This window comes from Callithrix jacchus, chromosome 7 (genome assembly GCF_049354715.1).
Source record: "Callithrix jacchus isolate 240 chromosome 7, calJac240_pri, whole genome shotgun sequence".
In the NCBI taxonomy this organism is placed as follows: Eukaryota; Metazoa; Chordata; class Mammalia; order Primates; family Cebidae; genus Callithrix; species Callithrix jacchus.
The window spans coordinates 105,661,650-105,687,773 of NC_133508.1; the positions used below are offsets into that span (position 1 = coordinate 105,661,650).

General features: G+C 34.4%; 2 protein-coding genes across 23 annotated transcripts in view; one reads left to right on the plus strand and one right to left on the minus strand.

Moving 5' to 3' along the window:
* Positions 1-724: 724 nt before the first annotated feature.
* DEPDC1 (DEP domain containing 1) lies at positions 725-26,121 on the minus strand. Of its 3 annotated transcripts, none has more exons than XM_002750947.7 (12): positions 25,991-26,121; positions 23,345-23,610; positions 18,324-18,480; positions 17,772-17,890; positions 17,214-17,344; positions 15,469-15,516; positions 10,470-10,610; positions 8,578-9,429; positions 7,978-8,150; positions 5,729-5,905; positions 4,392-4,577; positions 725-3,671 (listed from the first exon to the last, which is right to left on the minus strand). In XM_002750947.7, exons 1-12 carry the CDS (start codon positions 26,036-26,038, stop codon positions 3,531-3,533), a joined length of 2,439 nt encoding a protein of 812 aa, XP_002750993.1. In that variant the 5' UTR covers positions 26,039-26,121; the 3' UTR covers positions 725-3,530. The 3 variants fall into 3 exon arrangements, with proteins under 3 accessions (XP_002750993.1, XP_035107729.1, XP_054092395.1); XM_035251838.3 differs by lacking the exon at positions 25,991-26,121 and adding an exon at positions 25,036-25,915; XM_054236420.2 differs by lacking the exon at positions 8,578-9,429.
* Positions 25,744-26,124, plus strand: part of LOC118142978 (proto-oncogene c-Rel-like) — a 365,180-nt gene continuing 364,799 nt past the window's right edge. For all 20 annotated transcript variants that reach the window (XR_013520512.1, XR_013520511.1, XR_013520516.1 and 17 more), the window contains exon 1: positions 25,744-25,818. The gene's annotated coding sequence lies outside the window, so the exon portion shown is untranslated. The remainder of the gene's footprint in view (positions 25,819-26,124) is intronic.

Here is a 26,124-nt window from a genome sequence, read left to right on the forward strand (position 1 = left end):
GAGACCACTGGGCTTTATTTTGGTTCCTCTGCTGGCAACTGCCTCTAGGCAATAATCTGGGGAAATCCTAAAGCTCATCACGTCTTTTCCCTCTTTTGGGAATCATAGTGCTGCATTACCTGTATTCCAATGTCTGAAAAGAGTTGTTTCATATATTTTGTCTCATTTCCTAGTTGCCTATGGTAGAAAGGACAATTTGGAGGTCCACTAATATACATGAAGCTAGGCTTTGGTAGAAAAATTTTCAGTTTTTATAAGAGGCAGAAGTCAACAATACTTTCACTTGTCTTATAAATTCTGTTTCCTCAGTACACATTCTGAGAAGTTTTCAGAAGACATAAAAACAACTAACATATATGTTTCTCCCAGTGCTGAGAAAGTAAAAAATCCTTAATTAATAAAAGTTGATTCTGAGTAAATATGTAAGTCTGAGTTGCTGTACTTCTTGTATTTGGAAATGTTAAATTTATTTTGGTGAGATGATTTTATTTCTTTCAATTCAGTTTAATACTAAAACTAGCTATCCTTCATTTTTTTCCCAGAAATGCTTCAATATCCCTCCCCCACCTCTTCACTTCAAAATCAAAGGGTGGTATATCTCTTGGTGGTACATATTACCATGATATGCAATTCCATAACCATCTTTAATTTCACCAAAAATGAGGTAAAAAAATATTACCACTGATAGGGTAGAAAATATATTGTGAGATACAAGAACAGAAACTTGATAGCAAAAGCATTTTAATCAGTAGAGATCTTAAACTCAATACAAAGCAAAAGGAAAGAACATAAAAATTGAGCATGGGCTTGCTAAGTTCAAGATTTAAATATATTGCCTCTTTTCCACTACAATCACAACTTGGTTAGGTAGATACTTTAATTCACATTTTATAGATGAGGATATTCAAAGTTTAAGGTTCCCAAGGACAGAAAGGTAAGTCAGGGAGAAATTCCATGTACTCTCCATTACTAAATGCCACACAACTGGATAACATGAGAAGAGTGGGTCATTACATGACACCAATTAGAAGAGGATATTAAATATGGTGGAGGCAGTAAGTTCTGGGATAAGAACTGTAATTTGTAGAATAACCAGACATCATTTGATCTGGTGAAACCTGTGCATTCTCAGAATTAGACTTTTTCCCACTTTCTCTCTTAAAATGCACGTCTTCGCCATCCCCTCTTTACTTGTAGTTGCTTTTGATTCTTATATGCTGAGAAAGCGAAAGCAATCAGAAGAGAATTTCTACATGCAACTACTACCAAATCTACCAGTCAACTCATCTCTATTTGAACTTACTCTTTCTGTTAGAATGGAATGTCCATTGCTCCAGCTTATGCGAAGCCCTTCTGAAGATATCCATTCCTTCCTTCCTCATCAATTTTTCCCTCTCAACTAGATCAAAAATTTTCAGCCAGTAGGTATAATCAGAACTTTTGTCTCATAATGAAAAATAGTAAGACTCATCAATTGTTCATAATTTTGTTTTGGTTCCTGTCTGTCCAAAGCAACATAAAGAACTACATCTTTGCTAAGATCTCTTCTAGTGCTATAATCCTAGGTGATTCTAGTGATAGCTAGTATTTATAGACTGCTTATTCTGTGCGAGACACTGCTAAACACTTTAAATGTATTATCCTACTAATCCTCACAATCCTAAAAGAGAGGTACTATTATAATCTTCATTTTACAGATAAGAAAACTGGGGCTTAGAGAAGTTAAGTAACTTGTCTGAGTTTGCTAGCTAGTTAACAGCACAGCAGGATTCAAACCTTACTGGAGAGTTGATGTTATTAAAGCATTGTGCCATATATTTTGTAATCTCAATTGCATGCACATTAACCCACATGAAATTTTCCTGCCTTTATGATTTATATATTTAATGTAAATAATACAAAAGCAAAATTAAATTATTACAAAACTGAAGTAATTTTAATCTCAAATTGCAACATAATCCACATTTTATATATCTATAAACAAAAAGAGTTTTAGGATACAAATGCCTTAGAAAGAATTCAATTTGGTTCAATAATTTTATAGCCAGAGTACTAGGATAAAGACATATTTATAATTTTCTGTCCAGGATTTTTAATAAAAATCAGTAAAGCTAAATGGAACACTATCATTTTATAAAGAAATAGTATGAAATTACATTGAGAAATGAGAATAGTCATTAAACATTAAGATATTACAACTCAGGCAATATATATTTCTTTACACTTAAGGAATAGGTATTAAACAATCTTGGAGTAAAAAATAGAAGGCAATTTGCTTCAAGTTTGCACCAAGTCAATCATGCAGAAACCTGAAGAATCTTGTTTTTAAGATGAGAGGCATTTGTAATTGGCAGACAGACATTTTCTTCCAATGAAAATATAAAATCAATGTGCCATTATCTTGGCACTTATATAAATGTTTATAACAAGCATTTAGGACACTGATTCTCAGAGTTGGCTGAACACTGGAATCACCTAGAATAAAAAAAAATACTAATCCCTATATAGCACCCCTAAAATTCAGATTTAATTGGTATAAGGTAGGCCCTGGGCATATAGGCTATTTTAAAACTCCTCAAGCGAGTCTAATGTGCACCAGTTTGAAAAGCACTAGCTTAGAGATCTGTTTAATAATCATGTCAGTCAGTCTTTGGCTGAATGATTCTATATGTCCTGATTTCAGTGGGTAGTGTTGTTATTTGAAGCATCTGATGGGTGTAACTCCCTTGATTAGAAAAATACCTTAGGGAAGAGATTTTATGTTTCATTTATCATTGTCTCTGCATATCTAAAACAATGAAAGGCACATAGCAGTTGCTAAATAAATATCTTTTGAATGAATATATGATTGCCTTATACTTCTTTTATATCCCCATCTTCTAATAGATTATGAAAATAAGAATTCAAAATATATATATTAAAAAATGAATAACTGAAGCAGTTGGGGATACTATTTAAGGCAAAACCAAATCTGACAAAATATACACATATTTTAAAAATACATACATATACATAAATAGATCAAAAGTGGAAAAAGAACATACAAAAGAGTGCAACATTTGGTAGCTGAGAATTATTTCATTGAGTTTTCAAATATTCTTCACATTCTTATACTTAGAAAGAAAGAAGTAACCTCAAACAACTAATTCATTAACTAGTATTTCAGAACTTGCACATATGAAGACGTTTTCTTTTAAAAACAGAATTATAGTTTAATCTTGATGAACACAGCTCAGTTTTCAAAATTCAAGTAAATAAAATTTAGCACACATCATGATAGCCTTATTGAATAGCTGTGTTAAAAACAAAAAGTATTTGGTATCACCTATTGTTATGTGCTCTCTGTTGAGATCTAGTTAGTTTCCTAGTAGTCAGTCTCACATTGAAAAACAACTATTTTGGCACTTCTTACACAATGTGTTTCTTTAGAAATACCTTATTAATAACAGACTTCCTTTTGAGTAGCTACATTTTCAGATAAGGCTTCATTTATCAAAGTTCCAGAAGTTATTACATAATTTTTAATTCAGTTAGTATCTTAGACTACGAAACTTTGGTTTTCTTAAAATCAGCATTGGTTGCTTGATTGTAGGTTTGTCACCAAAAAGTGCTGCTTCACTCTCTGTGGTTGGAAACTTTTGCTGATATATCAAGGGATATTCCTTCTGAAACTTAAAAATGAGGTGAGAAATTAGAAGGTATTTAATTTAACATTATTTCCCCAGGTGAAGCAATGCTCAACATTTTATAAGAATTCAGTGGCTTTCTCAAAGAAGTATTATAGAGATTAGTAACCTTTCATTTTTATCCTTGCTTTTCCCTCTCTCTTCTCATATGTGAAAGGTACAGTATAAGATCTCCTAGATCTCATTAAAATTCTAGGATTCTTTTTCTTCTGATGTTAATTGTACCCCTAAATTCCAGATCTTCTTTGTCACTGGTAAAACCAATGAAAGACACAGACATCTAGTATTCACATTTCTTTAAGTGTCTCAGACTTAGAATTAGAAATGGCAGAACCATGTGGCTACTGGGCTTTTAGAGCTAAATATTCTAAAACATAGTGATGAGTCACTCTGTGATACATATTCATACTTTATAATTGATTTCCCAGGCTAATACAAGCTATAATTATATAAAATACTAGTAATAAAAGAGAATATACATTACTATTGACATTATTTTAAAATTCAGGATGAAGAACAAAATCAGGTAGGTATTCACATGTTTTAGGTTAATGCACATATACAAGACATCATAATATATAGTCTATATACCTCAAACTTAATATCTAAAATATTAAAATAAAAAATAGATTCTAAATGTTATTAACAATCAGGAACAGCACATTAGAAAATATTTACATGATTGAGAACTTGCTATTCTCTTACCTGTTTTAGTTTTTTTCTTTTCTCCTTTAGAGGCAAACTCTTGTTTTTAATAATATTTTCTAAAAGTTCTGCAATTGCAGCTTGAGAGGTAGAAACTTTTTGCTCATCAAACTCCTGAGCACTAATCTGCTTACAGTATGAATAAGTTGGCAAAGGAGCAAATAGTCCATCTCCAGGATTTTCAATCTGTAGTGAACAAAATGATACAACTCTGTTAATACTGGTCATATTCTTATATGATAAAGAGTATTCTTGTGATGGGATCTAGTACCTAATAATTTACCACCAATCAAACATTTAGCACATTAAGAAAACTATGTATTTCAGTTCTGTGAAGAAAGTCAATGATAGCTTGATGGGGATAGCTCTTGCATGCTCTGCTCATGTACCCCAAAACCTAAAATCCAATAAAAAATTAAAAAAAAAAAAAAAAGGAAACTATGTATTATGCAGTAGTGGAGTGGAAGCCAGTAGGTTCTAAACCCCAGTTCCATACACTACTTTGGTTTGTAGCATTCAACAATTTATTTAACTTTTCTTAGTCTGTTTCTTCATCATTAACATGGAAATTTCATAAGAAAATGTATATAAAGGGCGTAGCACACAATAAGCATTAAATAAAGACGGGTATTACAATGATTACTATTAACTATGGATTTTATCCTTTAAATATAAAATAACAATTTAAGTGTTATTCTAATTCGTCTTATGACTTTAATGTTCTGATAGTGCAGGTAGTAGATGATCAGCATATTTACTGAAATGAAGTATTTTTTGTTTTCATTTATTGTTTTTTGAGGCTTGGGGACATAGGCAGAGCCTCTAATATCTGCTAATAAGAGAAAGAAATTCTAGGAGTTAGTTATAAGCCAGGACAATATTAGAATGATACATATGGGAAAAACATAAACATGTGTTGGGCAGCCAAAGACAGAATACAGTAGATGTCTGTTATTTTGGCTGTTCAGTATTCCTTCTCTCCTTCTTTTAATAGTTTAAGAGTCTATATCCAGAGCTTTTAAAATTGGAGATGGAGGAATGGCTCTTTTGCCTTTGAATTGCAAAGGTAAAGCTGTAAACTCATGAACTTCAACTAGCCATATTCCTCATCATGTGAAGGGGCCATTGTCAAACACAGGATCAAAACAGAAATAAGTAAGAGATGGAGGGGACAGAGTCATATAGCTATTTGAGTCCCAGATACTGTCTACATTCCTGACTTTTAGAAGTTGTTTATGGGAGCTGATAAAGTCTTCCTTTTTCATTAAGCTACTTTGAGATGAGTTTGCCACTTGCAACTGACTATTGCAGAGAATTTTAAGACTTACAATACTTACATGTCCCTTTTTTAAGTAGTCAAGATGTTTTTCCACTGCAGTCTGTAAGTAAGAGGGTACTTGAAGAACTTCCTGATGATGATCCATTAAGAAAGAAACTAATCTTGCAGCAAGAAGCTCATCAAGATCCACTTCTTCAGCACAGCATAGAACACACCGAGAAAAGGTATGTATCATCTAGAAACATTAAAAGATGTGAATTTAAAAAGCTAAGCTTGTATACAAATTAGAATATCAGTAATTTCCAGGTAGCATTGCATTAAGTATTGGAAAAAAGTGATAAGCAGCCTCAGTTTAAAAATGAAGACAATGATTTTTACAGTTAGAAACATAAGAATTTGATTATATTTAAATCTTTTTAAAAATTTTTCCATGGCTAAGCATGGTGGCTCATGCCTATATCTTAGCACTTTGGGAGGCTAAGGTGGGAGGATCACCTGAGGCAAGGAGTTCGAAGCCAGCCAGCCTAGGCAACATAGTGACACCTTGTATCTACAAAGAAATAAAAAACTAGCCAGGCATGATAGTGCATGCCTACAGTTCCAGCTACTTGGGAGATTGAGGCAGAAAGATCTCTTGAGCCCAGGAATTCTAGAATGCAGTGAGCTGTGATTACACCACTGTATTCCAGCCTGGGTAACAGAGCGTGATCTTGTGTAACCAGAAAAAAGAAAAAAAGCATATCCTTAATGTAATTCCCAAGAATTATAAAAGGCTTTGTTTTTTTCTACAATTTTATCAGTAAACACCATAGGTTCTATTAATACCACATATATATGTTGCTTAAGTTTAAAGATTGTCAGAGAACAATAACTAATTACATTAAATAAATCCCACAAAAAACACATACCAAGAGAATGTGTAATGTATGAACACTTATATTCATAAGTTGTTGCAAAGTTGATGCATTTATTTTTTAAAAGGCTGGAAAATAGTTTTTAAAGATGTTTATTCTGTCTGTCTTTAGACAGCAATTTAAAACACACATTTTTCAATTCCATCTTAAGAGATCTTCAAATTCTGTGATAAAATTTGTTTCAAAACTCATTACTCTCACTTGTATCTATGCAATCCTCTAACTGTAACACATAAACACACCTCATCCTAAAATGCTTAGAAATCAGAATTCCGTTTTAAATATTTCGCACATAGTATATGATCAGCATATTTATGGACTTGATATATTTTTAGTTTTATTTCTACACATCAGTCAGGGTTTCCTGTCTCCTTCCACAGCTCAGACCTCAGCCTTTTGCCCTCTCTCCACATTCTTAGCCTTGTAGAGCTCATCTACTCTCATAGCTTCAAGTATTTTCCCTAATAAATAATCAAAACAATTTGCCTTCTCCCCTGATCTTTCTTCACCCAGCTGATATTTCCAACATTCTGTTGGATAAATTTCACTTCGAGGTCCTATGACTTCAAATCCAAAAAGTGCAAAACCAAAATTATCACCTTCCCAGTCATGTCTCTGTAAACATCTTTCTCTATAAACTTTCTATGCTTTTTAATAGTGCTATAGTTACTCAAGAATAATTCTTTTTGTTTATATTAGGTCTATCAGTATTAAAGAACTATCTTAAATAATGAATGAAAGCATAACTCCAGGTTCCTTGCTATAAGAACCTCTTGTAAATTGAAGTTGCATTTTGAGGAAGTGGCACTTAAAAAAAAAAGAGATACACAGAGATTAAAGATACTATTTTAAGGATTTATTTCCAATCAATTATCTGCATATAAATGCCCTCGTCCTCATTCTCACAAGGAGCCTGAGGCTGTTTGGCGATAGTACTTCCCAACTTCTTGTCCACAATGATCTACTTTCCCATTACTATAGTCTCTGAAACACTGACTAATGTGTTAAGTTCCATTAGTTCTCTACTTCTATGGTTATAGTCTCCTTAAGCTTTCAACATTGCCTGCATTTCCTCTTCCTTATCCACCAAACAGAATTGGCATAAGACAACATAATGTGTTCTGACTGATTAATCGCTATGAAATGATACAGGATGAATAAGCAGGCAAAGTCCCCAGTCAAGATTAACACCAGCATGTGAAAGTATAACAAACTCTGCACAAAAGATTAATACACCAAAATTCTGCTGTGAGAAGAGGTTAAAAAACATTTCCAACCTAAGAATCTAGCACTTTAAGACTAAGACATCACTTGAGTAATACTTTTACATAGTTTGGTTTTCTTATTTTGGTTTATGAACCAGACTTATTCTTTTAATAAGAAATCAACTTACCAGTGATCTTGTGCCCATTGCATCATGAAGTTTGGGCATATCAACATTTTGACTGATTCGGGAAATCATACGCATTAAAAGTTGAAGCTTTCTACGATTTGGTGGGGGAAGTAACAAACAACATAACTGTAGAGCATCGATGGCAACCCTCTCTAAATGAGGTTGCAGCAAACCTAGAACACAAAATTACCCCCCCCGCCAAATCGTCAATGACACTAGTTGCTTTCATACTACCAGTATATACAGTTATATAAAGTAGGTAAAATAATATCTTAGTATTTCATTTATTTTAACTTTCTAGAAATTATATTCTTCAAAAGCATGGTAAGATTCTCATTACTTTCTTTACAACTTATTTCTAAGAATTAAAATTCTTCATTTATTACAAATTAAGTGACTCAGAATAAATGAAATTACAAAAAAAGAAAATCAGTGCTTTAGGTAAATAGAATAAATTTTGGTTATGCCATAGACAAAAGTATTTTATAATAATTCCTCTTGGAGGAAAAAAATTAAGCAAGAAGAAAAAGCCAGGTAAGCAAAACACAGTTAGTAAACACTAAAAGTTAATATTGCATGCATTGAAAGCAACAGCCTTACTTTGTGTGCCAGTCAACACAGAAGAAGCTGGAAATAAAGAATTTTCTGAAAGTTCTATTGTACTTTTGCAGAGTCTTTTATTGATTGTGGCACTAGACTCTCCGAGTTCACTTTCCATAGCAGTTTGCATACTTGTGCTGCCTTGTCCAACATTTGGTTTCATGATAATTTCAGCCACTGGTGTATTGATATAACTATTCCTTCTTGTACTACTTCTTAAAAGCAAACTCTGAGACCTACAAAGCTGTTTTGACTTGCATTCCCCATTATACAACTCCTCTTGATCTTGAACAGTCAAAGTAGAGGTTCTCTTAAAACCAACACTGAATGGTTTTTGAATATTTTCCTCTGAATGAAGATTCAACAGGAATTCCTGCTTGGGTTTAGACTCTAAAAACTGTTTAATATTTTGTCCTTCTATGTTCAGAAAAGATTGATGAAAGACACTGGGTGCTTCTTTACTTGAATTCCCTGACACATCTACAATTCCTTCCAAAGAATAGCACCTTGGTTTGCTGTTAGAGGATAGAGCATGCATACTACTTAACCCTATTAAATTATAACAACTTCCTCCCATTATGTCATTAGCACTCGCTCTTCTGTTTCTTAAATTAACTAGCTGCGTTTTCTTAGCACATCTTTCTTGAAATCCTGGGTTGCTTATCTGTAGTGTCTCAGTAGCATCTGATTCTTCTTTGTTTTTTTCTCTATGAAGCAGACTGAGAAGAAGGCACTCAGTTGACTTGAAGGAATTCAAATTGCTTAAGTGAAGGAATTTTGAAGACTGTGGATCATCTTGGATTTTATGTATCCCACTGGGTCTATCTGAAACTGTGATGTAGCCACAAACAACTACCAGGAAATGAAACAAAAATTAAGATGCAACTGTATGACAGTGGACAAAAATAAAACAAAAACAATAGTAAAGTTAAAAAATAAAGCATTACTATAGTATATATTGTTAGTATAGTATACATAGTAGTTGCTTAATTCAGAAGCCACTTAAATAAGACACATGCAACATTCGGTTACAAACGTGCAAGACAGATGAGTGGTTTTCCCACTTGTAATATAACCTTAAAAAATTATTTCAATAGCCTAATTAAATGGATTGAGCCAGAATATGCTCAAAAATAACGTTCTTAGTCTGCAAGTACTAAAAACCTTATAATTATAAGACAATTGTGGTATAATAAAATACATATATTTGATCTTTGTCCTTGGTACCTGGTATGGAGCTCCTAAAACCCTTGGAATTTCCTGAATGATGGGTTTTTTGTTAATATAACAAGTGTGTTTCAGCATATCTGAGTTTATGCTACGGTAACTCAGGGCTGGCCATGGTTGGAACTTTCATCACCAACTACAACCTTATGGAAGGAGAAAGGGGCCAGAGACTGAGTTCAGTTGACAACAGTGGCCAATGATTTGATCAGTCATGTCTTGGTAATTAAACTTCAATTAAAACATGCAGGCTGAGGGAGCTTCTGGGTTAGTAAACTCATGGATGTTCTGGAATCATGACATGACTAGAAAGGGTACAGAAATTCTGTGCCACCCCCCACCCTCATACCTTGGCCTGTGTAACTCTTCCATTTGGCTATCTTCAGATCTAGCTTTTATAATAAACTAACAGTCATAGGCAAGATGCTTTTCTGAGTTCTATGAGTCATTGTAATGAATTATTGAATCTGGCAGGGGGTTAGGAAAAGTCTCGAATTGGTAGTTGGCTGGGCGAAAGTATGAGTAACCTGGGGATCTTATTTCACTGAATTTTAAAATAACTTATAGGCTGTCAACTTCATATTTATCTATACTTTTAGATCTTCTAAATTATAAAAAATTTGAAAACTTTAACAAAATGAACTAAAATAAGTGAAATCCATACATACCCAAAATGTTCACAAATAATTCGTAATATTCAAAAGTAAGTAGAGGTTCAGGAAGATCTAGAAAATAATCTGCGATTGTTCTGAATACATCTCGTTCAAATCCAATATAAGTTGGATTATTCATATCATTACTTCTTGGCCCTAAGAAGCAGAAGACAAAAAGAAAAAGGCGAAGTATATTTTAATTTAAATACAATTTTTAAATATAAAAACTATAAAACCTGTATTTCATGAAGGAGCTATGTTTAACAATAAATTTTGTCACAGCTCAAAAATTTAAAAGGCATGTCTCATTATTCCTCATTATCTTTCCACTAAAATCAGTCAATTGCTAGTATTTTGCTTCATTTTAACATTTCTATACCTGAAAAATCGTTCACAAAGCAAAATTTTAATATCATATTTAAAAGCATTAAGGAAGTTTATTTTAATGAGATTTTATTGCAATTCATTTTGTAAAGGAAATAATATTTGGATAATACAAATAATTCCTTCAAATTGTCTTTTGTAAATTTACATTTTCATGAATACATTTTCTCTGACATAAAGCATAGCCTTAATGAATTTAAATAATATCTTCACATTGTTGTTTCTTAAGCTTGACACAACTATTGAAACAATCATATCTACTAATTTGTGTTTTCCTCAAAAATAAGATCTAATTTTATAGATAAGAAAACTGAGGCTAAGAGTACCTTGCCCAATATGAAAAAGACTGGTAGCAAAGTTTCAATTAGAAGTTAGAGAAGTTTAAAATAAGAGCAAGGCCCAGGACTTTTAGCTCCAACAACATTGAAAGTGTGGTTCATGGATTATATCACAAAATCATCCAATGTGCCTATTAAAAATACAAACTCATACTGAAAGTTCCAGCCAGAGCAATCAGGCAAGAAAAAGAAATAAAGGGTATTCAAATAGGAAAGGTGGAAGCCAAATTGTCTCTATTTGCAGACGACATGATAGTATACCTAGAAGACCCCATCGCCTCAGCCCAAAAACTCCTGAAACTGATAAGCAACTTCAGCAAAGTCTCAGGATATAAAATCAATGTGCAAAAATCACAAGAATTCCTATACACCAATAACAGACTTCAAGAGAGCCAAATCAAGAATGAACTGCCATTCACAATTGCTACAAAAAGAATAAAATACCTAGGAATACAACTCATAAGGAATGTAAGGGACCTCCTCAAGGAAAACTACAAACCACTGCTCAACGAAATCAGAGAGGACACAAACAGATGGAGAAACATTCCATGTTCATGGTTAGGAAGAATTAATATCATGAAAAGGGCTATACTGCCCAAAGTAATTTACAGAATCAACGCTATCCCCATCAAGCTACCATTGACTTTCTTCACAGAACTGGAAAAAACCACCATGAACTTCATATGGAACCAAAAGAGAGCCCGCATAGCCAAGTCAATTCTAAGCAAAAAGAACACAGCGGGGGCATCACACTACCAGATTTCAAACTATACTACAAGGCTACACTAATCAAAACAGCATGGTACTGGTACCAAAACAGAGATATAGACCAATGGAACAGAACAGAGGCATCGGAGGCAACACAACATAACTACGACCATACAATCTTTGATAAACCTGACAAAAACAAGCAATGGGGAAAGGATTCCCTGTTTAATAAATGGTGTTGGGAAAACTGGCTAGCCATGTGCAGGAAGCAGAAACTGGACCCCTTCCTGACACCTTACACCAAAATTAACTCCAGATGGATCAAAGACTTAAACATAAGACCTGGCACCATAAAAACCCTAGAAGGAAATCTAGGCAAAACCATCCAGGACATAGGAGTAGGCAAGGACTTCATGAACAAAACACCAAAAGCATTGGCAACAAAAGCCAAAATAGACAAATGGGACCTAATGAAACTCCACAGCTTCGGCACGGCAAAAGAAACAGTCACTAGAGTGAATCGGCAACCAATAGAATGGGAAAAAGTTTTTGCAGTTTACCCATCTGACAAAGGGCTGATATCCAGAATTTACAAAGAACTCAAGTAGATTTACAGGAAAAAAACAAACAAGCCCATTCAAAATTGGGCAAAGGATATGAACAGACACTTTACGAAAGAAGACATATATGAGGCCAACAATCATATGAAAAAATGCTCATCATCACTGGTCATCAGAGAGATGCAAATCAAAACCACATTGAGATACCATCTCACGCCAGTTAGAATGGCGATCATTAAAAAATCTGGAGACAACAGATGCTGGAGAGAATGTGGAGAAAAAGGAACACTTTTACACTGTTGCTGGGAGTGTAAATTAGTTCAACCATTGTGGAAGACAGTGTGGCGATTCCTCAAGGCCTTAGAAATAGAAATTCCATTTGACCCAGCAATCCCATTACTGGGTATATATCCAAAGGACTATAAATCGTTCTACTATAAGGACACATGCACACGAATGTTCATTGCAGCACTGTTTACAATAGCCAAGACCTGGAATCAACCCAAATGCCCATTGATGATAGACTGGATTGGGAAAATGTGGCACATATACACCATGGAATATTATGCAGCAATCAGAAATGATGAGTTTGTGTCGTTTGTAAGGACATGGATGAATCTGGAGAACATCATTCTCAGCAAACTGACACAAGAACAGAAAACGAAATACCGCATATTCTCACTCATAGGCGGGTGATGAAAAATGACAACACATGGACACAGGGAGGGGAGTACTAAACACTGGGTTCTATTGGGGGGAAAAGGGGAGGGCCAGTGGGAGGGGGAGTTGGGGAGGGATAGCCTGGGGAGAAATGCCAAATGTGGGTGAAGGGGAGAAAGGAAGCAAAACACACTGCCATGTGTGTATCTATGCAACTGTCTTGCATGTTCTGCACATGTACCCCAATACCTAAAGTGCAATAAAAAATAAAAAAAAAAAAATACAAACTCCTCTACTTAGATGATAATCCATGAAGGTGGGGCCAGAAATTTACTGATTTAGAAATGTTTGCTTCTAGTTCACCAGTTGAGTGATTTCCAAACACTAACCTGAGAACCTTCACCCTATAATAAAAAAAAAAAATCTGGGGGGATTTTTTTTTTAAAAAAGATACCTGACCTACCAAATTAACCACTTCAGAATCTCTGGATAGTCTCTTTAGTGACTGTTATATGCATGTAGGTATTAGAGCCATTATACTATCTCTCAAGTTAAAATGTCTCTCTTTCAAAATCCAAATAATATGTCTTACTTCTCTGTATCCAAACTTTTGTATGGACATACAAATGTGAGCACACACTGAAAAAATAAAGAAAATAATTCACACACACACACACACACACACACTTAACAGTAAATAGATATTTTTCTAAGAACACAAGAAATACATTAATATGTAGAATAAAAGATTTGATAATCATTAGAAAGTTCTCTAAGACAGAAAATACATGTTTACAGGAATTAAAAATATTAAAAATATAGAATTTATAGAGAATCTAGGTTTGATCTCTAGCTCCTTTGCATTAAAAGAAGATTCTCTAGGCTTTGGTTTCCTCTGTTGGAAAAATTGGAATGGTACACTGATCACTAATTCCTATATCTCACAGAATTACTCTGAGGGATGGAATAACAAGTGAAGCAAATTTTAACTCTGCTTCTGGCTAAATACATTGTTACTAATTTGGAATCCAGTAAATTATATAATTGGTATCATTTAGGTATTACATAAATTGGAAAGAGAAGGAAGAAACAATCCCTAAAGACAGGATGTCAGAGGAATTCCTGTCAGTATGCCTACCTGATTTCCTAACCGTGAGCAAAGGAATGAAACAGAAAAATAGTTAACTACACTTGGAAAGTAGAAGCACAAATTTAAGTCTTAAGTTCATAATAAAGACTTTTATCTTAATTTGACAAATTAAATGTTTCTGTAAATGTATTTACTTTATTGCTATTTATTCAATATCATTTTGTCATATTGACACCCAGTGGACAACAAAGGAATATAAAGTTACCCTGAACATTAGTAAAACCCTATTAGCATTTTAGAAAATGCTAATTGTGTAGAGACTAGAAAACTATATTTGTAATTAAAGCTATTAAAATATAATTTAACTTTTGATGATTTAGAAGCTTATACCTTTGTACATTTAAAAAATTAATTTTGAACGCAATTAGGATTTTGTATCAAACTAGGGTTTTGTGTTACAAAAATCAATTATCACTGATCACTATGAAAAGGCTTGATTACTGAAATGCTAAAAAAATTTCTGGATTAGTGACTGATATGGTTTGGGTATGTCCTCACCCAAATCTCATGTCAAATCGGTAATCCCCAGTGTTGGAGGTGAGGCCTAGTGGGAGGGGATTGGATAATGGGGGAATATTTCCCCTTTGGTGCTGTTCTTGTGATACTCAGTGAGTTATCACAAGATCTGGTCATTTAAAAGTGTGTACTACCTCCACCCACAACCTTCCTCCTGCTTCAGCCATGTAAGATGTGCCTGCTTCCCCTTCACCTTCTGCCTTGACTGTAAGTTTTCTGAGGCCTCCACAGCCACGTTTCCTGTACAACCTGTGGAACCATAAGCGAATTAAACCTTTTTCTTTATAAATTACCCAGTCTCAAGTATTTCTTTATAGCAATGCGAGAACAAACTACTACAATGACAGATAATCTTTTTTTCATAACATAAAGTCATATAAATATATCTATAGTATTCTATGCTTCTACATAATAGAACTCCCATGGAGTTCAAGTCATTTGAGCCTCACTGAGTCAATTAGTGTGGATTTCACCTAAAAATCCTTTGAGATCCTCTAGCCTATGACTTTATAATTTATGTGAATTAAACCATAAATAATATGCTTGAATTTAAAAATCACCTTATTTCTAAACAGAAAAAGTTAAGGGCTCTATAATGCAAGAGAAAGTATATACTTTATCAGGACTTTAATAAATTATTTAAAAAATTTTCTTGGTTCTTAACATAAAACACACACAAACACACACACAAAACTTACAATTTGCTAGGCACTTCATGGCAGATAATACCCAGTGAGGGAGGTCATCTATACAAAAAGAAAAATACTGTTTAGTAAACTATGCAATTTTTATTTTATTTTATTTTATTTTTTGAGACGGAATCTCGTTCAGTCACCCAGGCTGTGGTGCCATGGCGAGCTCTCGGTTTACTGCAACCTCTGCCTCCTGGGTTCAAGTCATTCTCTGCCTTAGCCTCCCAAGTAGCTCGGATTACAGGCGCCCACCATCACAACTGGCTAATTTTATATTTTTAGTAGAGACGATGTTTCACCATCTTGGCCACACTGGTCTTGAACTCCTGACCTTGTGATCCACCCGCCTTGGCCTCCCAAAGTGCTGGAATACAGGTGTGAGCAACTGCACCCAACCCAATTTTTATGATAGTATATTTCAAAATATCACACTTATGTGTGTGTGTATATATAATACACACACACACACACACACACACACACGTTACATTTGTATATGTGTATATTACCAGGATTAAAAAGTATCATATATTTAATAAGACACAGGATCAAATCAATATTTTAAAATAGAAAAAGTCTGAAAAAATTATAGAGATTCTGAGTTTGATCCATATTACATATAACAAATACTGCCAAATCGAAGATTAATTATTTTGAGCGAGTGTTTAGATATAAACTCAACATTCTTTTTTATCTACTACTATCATCTTTTCTTCATCCATGTTTCTATTCTGCCTATTACTATCCTATTTGAATATTACTGATTTGGGTGAGACCTATGATTGAAATGAACTATATCTGATTATTTTGCTGACTTTATAGTGAAGTTTGCTTAAAATCTTTCAACTGCCACTAAATGAAATATGTTCCATAGAAATCTAGCATTTTTTGACACAGGATTACAAAGAATAGAAATCTTAAATGAGGACATATACTGTTAACCATGTTATTTTAGGTAATGGAAGAAGGGACTGGTCTGCAGTTACATGCATATACCGCATAGTAAACTCATCAGTTTTAACCTTTACATTTTGCTTCTACAATTAAAAATTCAAAATTCTTGCCCATAACAATAAACCCAAATATGTGTCAGTTAATTCTATAGCCAGAAACTTATCATAAAAACATCAGTTATAATTTTGAGAGATTTATTAATACATTTCTTATAATCTAAGTTTTCTAATACATCTATCTAGCTTGAATTATTTCCCTGATTTTTGTATCTAAATCTGAATTAACCATATAAGTATATAAAACAAAAAAACCAGTGCCCTTTAGAATCCTCATCTTGAAAGTCTGAGCTTATTTTGTTGTGTTATTACAGTTTTGTATATATGTTTGACTCTTGTTAATTTGTACCTCACTACTCATGAAAGCCTCATGACAGTATGGACCATTTCTATCTAACTGATCATTAATCTTTGGCACAATGTCTGACATGTTGGAGGTCCTCAACGAAATGGGCTAAATCAAAACTTTTGTTATACTTGTATACGTTTTGGATGTTTAACCTTGTCATTGTTTTAAATATCATGCATGAATCTATCTTAGCAGATAAAATATTTCTTATAATAGGATGAGTAATACTCACTTAAAAATTATTCCACTGTTATTAATAAAGCACTTACGATAGCCTCTCTGATGCTCCATAAAGTATTCTACTTTCAACATTTGGGTCTTTCTTTACCCTCCTATAGTTGCAATCTTGTTGGCTAGTTTTAAAAAGTTCCAATTCTTTTATTAATACCAACCTGATTTGTTTTGTAGTATAACTACTCCATGTTTACTTGTATTGGCCATATTGTACATTATATATTGGGGAATTACTTGTTTTGGATTTATAACTTCTTCTAGGGATGGCACACCTAAAATTGTTTGCAGGCTAAACAGAAGAAAGAATATTAACTTTTTTTCTTCATAAAATAAATGGGACAGATTATACATATAAATTAATACGACTGGTAAACAAAGCCATTAGAATATTTTATTTTTCTCTTAACCAAATTTCTAAGACTTATATTTAGTATCCTCTTTCAAATATATTTATGTCGATAATCTTAAAAGGATTTCAATATATACCCCAAACTATGGCCACAATGTTGATTCAAAGAAAAAGAAAATCATACCAAAACATTCAATTTCTACTATATTAGAGCTATAACAAGAGTGTTTATTTAAAAACACATATACCGGTTGCATTCTAAGCTTTGAGAATTAATCTGTTCTGATTCATTTGCATATTTTGATGAAAATGTCAAATTAATAATCGAACACTTCAGAAACTTCATTAAAGCTTAATTTTATCTTACTAAATCAGAGTAACATATCTCCAAACTTCTTCAACATCTTCCTGGCTTAGTTCTCTATTATCAACTGCATTTTCTTGATCTTCCTTGATTATTTCATGCTTTATTTTCTCAGCATTTTCCTGAAAAAAGGATTATTTTGGTTTAATCTGCTATGCTCAAAATTTTTAAATATTGAAAACAACAATAATTCTATTACGATCAGTCCATTGTGGAGCTATAAAGTGCCTCCTAAAGAAATAATGTAACATGGTGATAGAGTTTTTAATTTTCAGTTGTTTCTACCTCCCTCAAACCAATTTAAACCAAAACACACTTAAATTATATAACTATTGTTTTCAATCATGCCTCACTACCATTTTTATTATTCTTTCTACGGGTTCCAAACAATTATATATATATACATATATATATATATTTTTTTTAGAAAGTAATGTAAGTTAGGAGGTTTCAGTACTGGCTTTAAATATTAAAGAATCATTTACTTTTAATGATTCTATTATTGAGTACATGGTAATTATATATAAAGTAGTAATTAGTAAAAGGATGTATTACCTGAGATAAATGTAATCCATGCTTTTTAGGAGTTCTACGAGATAAGTTTCGTAATTTAAAAATACTATCTTTGTCTTTGGAAAAGTTCTCTATGTTATTTTTCCTCAATTCTGGATGCCTTCGTGGTAGAGTTTTAATTGGCGAAGTTGCAGGAAATCTGGTTTAAAAACAATAAGAAAGTAAATTATGTGAGATTAGAAACAAACTTTTAGAGCCTATTTATTTTAAAATTCACACAAAAAGCCTGATTTATTAATACTACCAAGGAATAAAGATTCTAGACAAATACATTTTCCCATTAAAACTTTAAAAAAGTTTAATAGGTTCCTGTTTTCTTTAGTATATTGTGTGTATTTTAACTTCATTTCTGGATAATTCAAGGTTATGATTAGGGTCAATTCTGTTGGAGGGGTATTGGTTACATATAAAACGGCTCTAGAATGTTACATTTTCTAAATTTCTTTGATGAGTTATCTAGTTTGTATATTCCCCCTTTTATTTGTGTTTGTCCTAATTTCTGGAACTAGTTTCTGTTGCTTCTTTTGATTGTAATGTTTTAGCCTCCTTTTATTTTAATATAAAATATTTCAAAGATATAATAAAACAAGACCCATGTAAATATTTCAAAGATGTAATAAAACAATACCCATATATATAACTGTCAACCAATTCAATTGTTGACATTTTGCCAGACTTTCTTTTTTTAATTTTAATTATTTTAACTTTTATTTTAAGTTCAGGGGTACATGTGCAGGTTTCTTATATAGGTAAACTTGTGTCATGGGGGTTTGTTGTACAGATTATTTCATCATCCAGGTATTAAGTCTAGTACCCATTAGTTGTTTTTCCTGATCCTCTCCCTCCTCCTATCCTGCATTGTCCAATAGGCCCCAGGGTCTGTTGTTCCCCTGTATGTGTCCATGTGTTCTAATCATTTAGCTCCCACTTGTGAGAGCATGCAGTATTTAGTTTTCTGTTCCTTTGTTAGTTTGCTAAGAATAATAGCCTCCAGCTCCATCCATGTTCCTGCAAAGGACATGATCTTATTCTTTTATGGCTGCATAGTATTCCATGGTGTATACGTACACATTTTCTTTATCCACTTTACCACTGATGGAAATTCAGGTTGATTCCATGTCTTTGCTACTGTGAATAGCACTGCAATAAACATAAGATATGTGTGCATGTGTCTTCATGACAGATGATTTATATTCCTTTGGGTATACACCTAGTAATGGGATTGTTAGGTTGAATGGTCATTCTGGATTGAAGATTTTAAGGAATCACCATACAGTTGTCCACAATTCATATGGAACCAAAAAGAGCCCCAATAGCTAAGGCTATCATAAGCAAAAAGAACAAAGCTGGAAGCATCATGCTACCAGACTTTAAAATATACTACAGGCCTACCCATAACCAAAATGAAAGGGTACTGGTATAAAAAATAACACATATACCTATAAAACAGAATAGAGAGCTCAGAAATAAGGGCACACATGTACAATCATCCGATCTTCAGCAAAGCTGGAAAAACAAGCAATGAGAAAATGATTTCCTAGTTAATAAATGGTGCTGGGATAACTGGTTAGTCACATGCAAAAGACTGAAACAGGACCCCTTTCTTACACCGTATACAAAAATTAACTCAAGATGAATTAAAGATTTAAGTGTAAAACCCAAAACTATAAAAAACCTGGAAGACAACCTAGGCAAAATCATTGTGGGCATTGGAATGGGCAAAGATTTCATGATGAAGATGTTGAAAGCAATTGCAACAAAAGCAAAAATGGACAAACGGGATCTAATTAACTTAAGAGCTACAAAGCAAATGAAACTATCAATGGAGTCAACAGGCAACCTATGGAATGAGAAAATTTTTGCAAACTGTGAATCTGACAAAGGTCTAGTACCCAGCATTTACAAGAAACTTAAACCAATTTACAAAGAACTCCGTTAAAAAGAGGGCAAAGGACATGAACTGACACTTTTCAAAAGAAGATATACATGTGGCCACAAAGCATATGAAAAGAAGCTCAGTATCACTCATTATTGGAGAAATATAAATCAAAACCATAATGAGATACCATCCCACAGCAGTCAGAATGGCTACTATTAAAAAATTAAAAAAATAACAGGTGCTGGCAAGGTTGTGGAGAAAATGGAATGCTTATACCACTGTTGGTGGGAGTGTAAATAACTCCTTTTTTAAAAAAAATAAAATTCTTTGCTCATTCATATCCCCCTCTTCCTAAGGGTGAGTAAACTATAAACTTATAGCTTCATAACTATAAGCCTATAGTTGTATTTATTTTCCATGTTTTTATACTTTTAGTAAATATATATAAACAATATGTGTTTGGTGTTTTTTCACTTTATCTTTTACCACAAGTAAATTTTTTTTTCCTTCACCAAGTTTCACCATCACCTAGGATGGAGTGCAATAATGGGATCATGACTGACTGTAGTCTCAACCTCCTGGGCTTGGCCTCCCAAGTAGCTGGGACCACAGGCACATGCCACCATGCTTAGGTAATTAAAAATTTTTTTTTTTGGTAGAGAAAGGGTCTCCCTGTGTTGCCCAGACTGATCTCAAATTTCTGGGTTCAAGTAACCCTCCTGCCTTGGCCTCCAGAAGTGTTGGGATTATAGGTGTGAGCCACCCTGCCTGGCCTCATACATCAAATTTATACAGAAAGTTTTAAGTGACCTCAAAAGTGTGAAGACCTCAGAAGTTTGACCTTGGTCTTCAAAGTTCTCTTAGGCTTTTACCAAATGAATTTTAGAATCTGCTTATCAAGTCCCACAAAGAAACTACATTGAAGCTTTGAATGAAAATGCACTGAGTTTCTATTTCACTTTGAGGGTTGTATAAACCTGATACTAAGTATTTTGATTCACAGACAGAATATCTTTCTCCATTTATTCTATTTAATACAACTTAATACTCTTCTCCAATAAGGTCTTACACATTTTTGGTAAACTTTATTTCTACGTACTTTATAGTTTTGTTGCCATAGTAACAGAGGCCAGGCGCGGTGACTTATGCCTGTAATCTCAGCACTTTGGAAGGCTAAGTGGGGTGGATGGCTTGAACTTAGGAGTTTTGAGACCAGCTTGGGCAACATAGTGAAACTCCATCTACACAAAAAATACAAAAATTAGCTGGGCATGGTGATGTGTGCCTGTAGTTCCTGCTACTTGGGAGGCTGAGGTGGGAGGATCACTTGAGCCCAAGAAGCAGAAAAGACTAAGGGTAGAGAGACTAGGTGAGGATTTATGCAGAAATCCAGGTAAAACAAAAAACAAAACAAATAAAGAGAAATCCAGGTAAGAATTATATCCTAACAAAAGGAAGACTTATCTTGGAGAGAGAAGTGTAGAGATCAGAGAATTACTTAGGCAACACAATAGACTAAATCATATTCAAAGGAGAAGAAAGGGAAAGAATTAAGGCAACTATAGGGAAGGCAATGCCATTTATTCAGATAGGAAACCTAAGAAGACAAAATTCAGGTTGGGGGTGATAGTCATTTTTCTACATGGTATATTTGAAGTGCCTTTCCAGGAGGTGTTTGAAAAAAATGGGCTGAAAGCTCAGGGGAGATATTATTTCAGGAGAGGCCTGAAAGTCATAAGAAAAGTAGGTGAAGACATGGCATGAGATTGCCTACAGAGAAGGTGAGGTAAGGACAAGGGCAGGAACTTGAAGATGAGCGAGCTAAAGGATGAGCAGCAGTAAAGGAACCCACAAAGATAACAGAGGGGTAGTTAAGAGAGGCAAGATTTGTAGAGTGCTATATAAAATGGATTATTCATATCACTGTTATTGTAGTTTACTTGTATGACATAAATCATTTTTGGTATATAGGAAACAATAAATTCTTAGACAGTTCATTTGAGAAGAACCTAATGTTATGTAGAAAAAAAGGCACAGCCATTAAGATTCCATAGACCTAGTTTAATGGCTATATAACAAAGAATTGTAGGTCATAAGAGAAAAAGCAATTATGCTGGCTTGTGGGAGTCAGAAAAGTTCCACAGAGGAGGCTATAAAGGAGTTGAGATTAAAAGAAATGTTTAAGTTTACTAGCCTGACAAATGTGTACAGTGCCTCACAGTGGAAAACATTTCAGGCAGACAGAACAAGATTTGTTGAAGCATAGTCTCAGTTTCTCCATCTGTTAAAAGGGGTAAATACCTACCCTGCTTGGCTACTGTAGCAATTAAGTAACAACACATATGCAAATCATCAGTTTCTAGTATATTTTAACTGTTTAATAAATATTTTCTTTAACCTGTGGTATATTTCTTCTGTTATCTTATTATTTTTTGAGACAGTCTTGCTCTGTCACCCAAGCTGGACTGCAGTGGTACAATCTCAGCTCACTGCAACCTCCGCCTCCCAGGCTCAAGCAGTTCTTGTGCTTCAGCTCAGGTGTGCATCACCACACCCAATTCATCTTTTGTATTTTTAGTAGAGACGGTGTTTCGCCATGTTAACCAGGCTGTTCTCAAACTCCTGACCTCAAGTTGATCTGCCCACTTCAGCCTCCCAAAGTGCTGGGATTACAGGCATGAGCCACCTCACCCAGCCCTATTTGTTATATAAGGTTTGCTATTATCCCATTACATGTATTCTTAGATTAAATTACACGTTTGAAGGCAAGGATCTGTGAACTTGTCTTGTAAATCTAGAATCTATGCAACTAAAAGTCAGTAATACATCCTTAAAATGTTATAAAGTGTTCAAAATATGCAGAAGTGATAATAGCTCACTATTTCCCTTCCAGTTCCCTACTTTATAATATATGCTATCTAACACTTAAAAAGTTTAAATTTTATAGTAATTAACTTCAACGTTACAATTTTTCTAAATGATTTTAGTTGAACTAAGAGCATTAATAGTTTTCCAAAGAAATTATTACTTCTTTGAAGAAGCTGCTGTTATAGTAAAAGTATAATATAAGTACAGATAAAACTTTATAGTAATTCAATTTTATAGTTACATATGTGTTCAATACCTGAAGAGCTGGTTGTTATCATCAACATTTTCTGATCCCCACCTGCCTTTGATATCTTCAATTACATGATTCTTAAGAAATTTCCTCAACAGTTGGATAGTCTGTTGCCTTGTAACTTCAGGACCAAAATTGCTATTATTTCTTAATAGGTCATATAGCCAATCCACTGCTTCACCTGCTGTGAAACAATTGCCGTATTTTTTAAAGTTTTGTCTGTGTTTTCTTAGGGGCATTCCAGCTCTAAAAGATGTGGTAACTTCATTCCACTGTAAAAAGAAGGAAAATATTTTTAAAAAATTGAAGGAAAATGGAATCTCATATTGATCTGAAGTACATTAGGTAAAGACAATTCTTTAGTTCATATCTGATTACATTGTAACAATTCTTGAAGAATCATTCCTCTTCTTTGTGCCATACAAAATTTTATATCTTACACTGCTTTCTTTTTGTTAATTCTAGTGCTGTAGTAATATTTTTATGTAATAGCTTTTTTATTAGAAGCACTTTAATAGCTGATCAGCTTATTTAAAAACCCTAGAAATAAGGAAGAACTGCAATCAAGAGAAAACATTGACCCTTGTTTTTTACCTCAATTAATATTAATGTTGGTAGCACTGTGCTTCACATTAGCTATTTCACTTTAATTGTCACAATTCTATGAATAGGTATTATTAATTCCTCATTTTTGAGATAAGGAAAATAAAACACAGAGATTAATAAAATGACCAAGGTCACACAGCTAAGTGATGAACCTCGGCATCCAAACCCAGGTGTGATTGACTCTAGAACCTGTACTCTCAACTACTGTGCTGGCTAAGCAAAACTTACGGCAGGCAATAGTTTTACTGGTGAAATATCTTTAACATTAAAATGGTTTATGTATTTACTATAGCATCTCTTTTGTGAAGATTCCTGTAGTGAGCATAGAACAGATAGGAAAAATTAAATAAGCTGTAAGTCCACTGCATGTTTAATGACCCTGTGACATGTACATTTTACGAAGATATTTATTTTCTAAACTGTCCTCAAATCGGCCTAACTTCTACATTTGTGACAGCTCTAACAGTGGAGCATGGAGGTGATGGTGATATAAAATAAATATACTTCTTTTTAATAGAAAAATCCTCTATTAGTGGTCAATTCTAATTTGCAACCTATTATGCCACTACTAGCTATGTTACCACTTATCTAACCTATGTGGCCCCGATACCACAAGACAGAATTTAAGGGCTGAAAACTTGATGATTGTATTGTTTTCTTTCCACATTTTCCCACTTTATATATTTATTTACCCAAGAAACTGATATTGAGCCACTGTGTACTGGTTTGAGAACACAGTAATAAAAATGACAGAAGGAGTCTCTGTACTAAAGGAGCAGAATGGGTTTTTTGAGATGCAGTACACAGTAGTGGTTTTAAGAGCAGGCTCTGGAGTTAGACTAGTAGGGTTGTTTTCCCAGCTCCAGCTCTAACTAACACTTACTGTTTATGATCTTTTGGGTCTATCTTCAATCTCTATGCCTCAGTCTCCTTAAGCATAAAACAGGAACAAAAAGAACCTACCTAACGTGCTTATTGGAATGATAAAATTATGTAATCCATGTAAAGTACTAGTAAGCATACAGTGCATGTTTTCTGTTTTAGCATACTTGTACTCATCTAACGAGTTTTAAATAATGTGGCAAGACTACCTGATTGAGCTTCCTACATATAATCCATGTAAGAATCCATGTAAGATCACCATATTAGGAAGATATGAATTCTAGCTCTGCCACTTGCTGTTGATGTGACTTTAGAAGGCATGTATCATCTGTGAGCCTCAGTGTCCACACTGATAAAGTAGGGCTAACACTACATGCCCGCCTGAAAGGCATTCCTGAGAGGAAAATGCTTGTTATTCTACAGATCACAACACACTTTCCCAAAGTGCATCCTCCTAGGAAACCCCTTAAGGCGAGCACGTATTAGTAACCTACTCTACCAATGTGGAAACAGGCTCGCAGAAGGTAGGGGACTCCCCTAACGTCACATAACCAGTACCACGGAATCCTATAGAACCGAAGACCCAACTGCACAAACGCTTTAGGAGTACTGTACATGCAAATTCAGGGACCACCAGCAGTGGCTCCTGACGGCTACTCAGAAATACTGTTTTGAAGCCGCAGTCATCCTAGCGGTATTCGGCCAGTACATCCTGCCTTAAATTCTATGGGTTCAATAAACAAAATTATCACATTCGGGCTTGCCCCCAACCTAACCCAACAAAATTTTGGACCTCATTCCCAATTGTTCCCTAATTCTTAGAAGGGTAGAAAATCAGGCGAGGGCAGCATCTAAATCGTAATAATCTACGACGTCACAGGGGACGCTGACCACATCGGGCACAGGAGTCGCCCCTCAAAGCGAGTCTGGTGCAGCCAACGTGCGGCGCTTCCTTGCGGACCTGAGCCCAGACCCTCCAACTAGAGGCAGCGGTGAGTCTGGCAAGGGTGCCATACCCATTACTTCCCCTCGCCAGCCTTTTCATTGAATCTAGGGATCCTGGGACTCATCCCTTCGACTGAGGTGAAACTACGAACGGTCTCACATAACAGTGATAACAGTCATCAGCCCGCTGCCCTGTCCCCTCTATCCGAGCTGTCTTACCAGCTTGGTGGCCCGATAAGGCCCGGGAGGCACACCCCGACTCTCCATAGGTCTGTCAGCGCCCGGTGGCGTCCATGGCTGCTAGGGCGACCCTCTGGCTCAGCGGCCCGGGCAGCTGCGTGTCCCAGCACAAC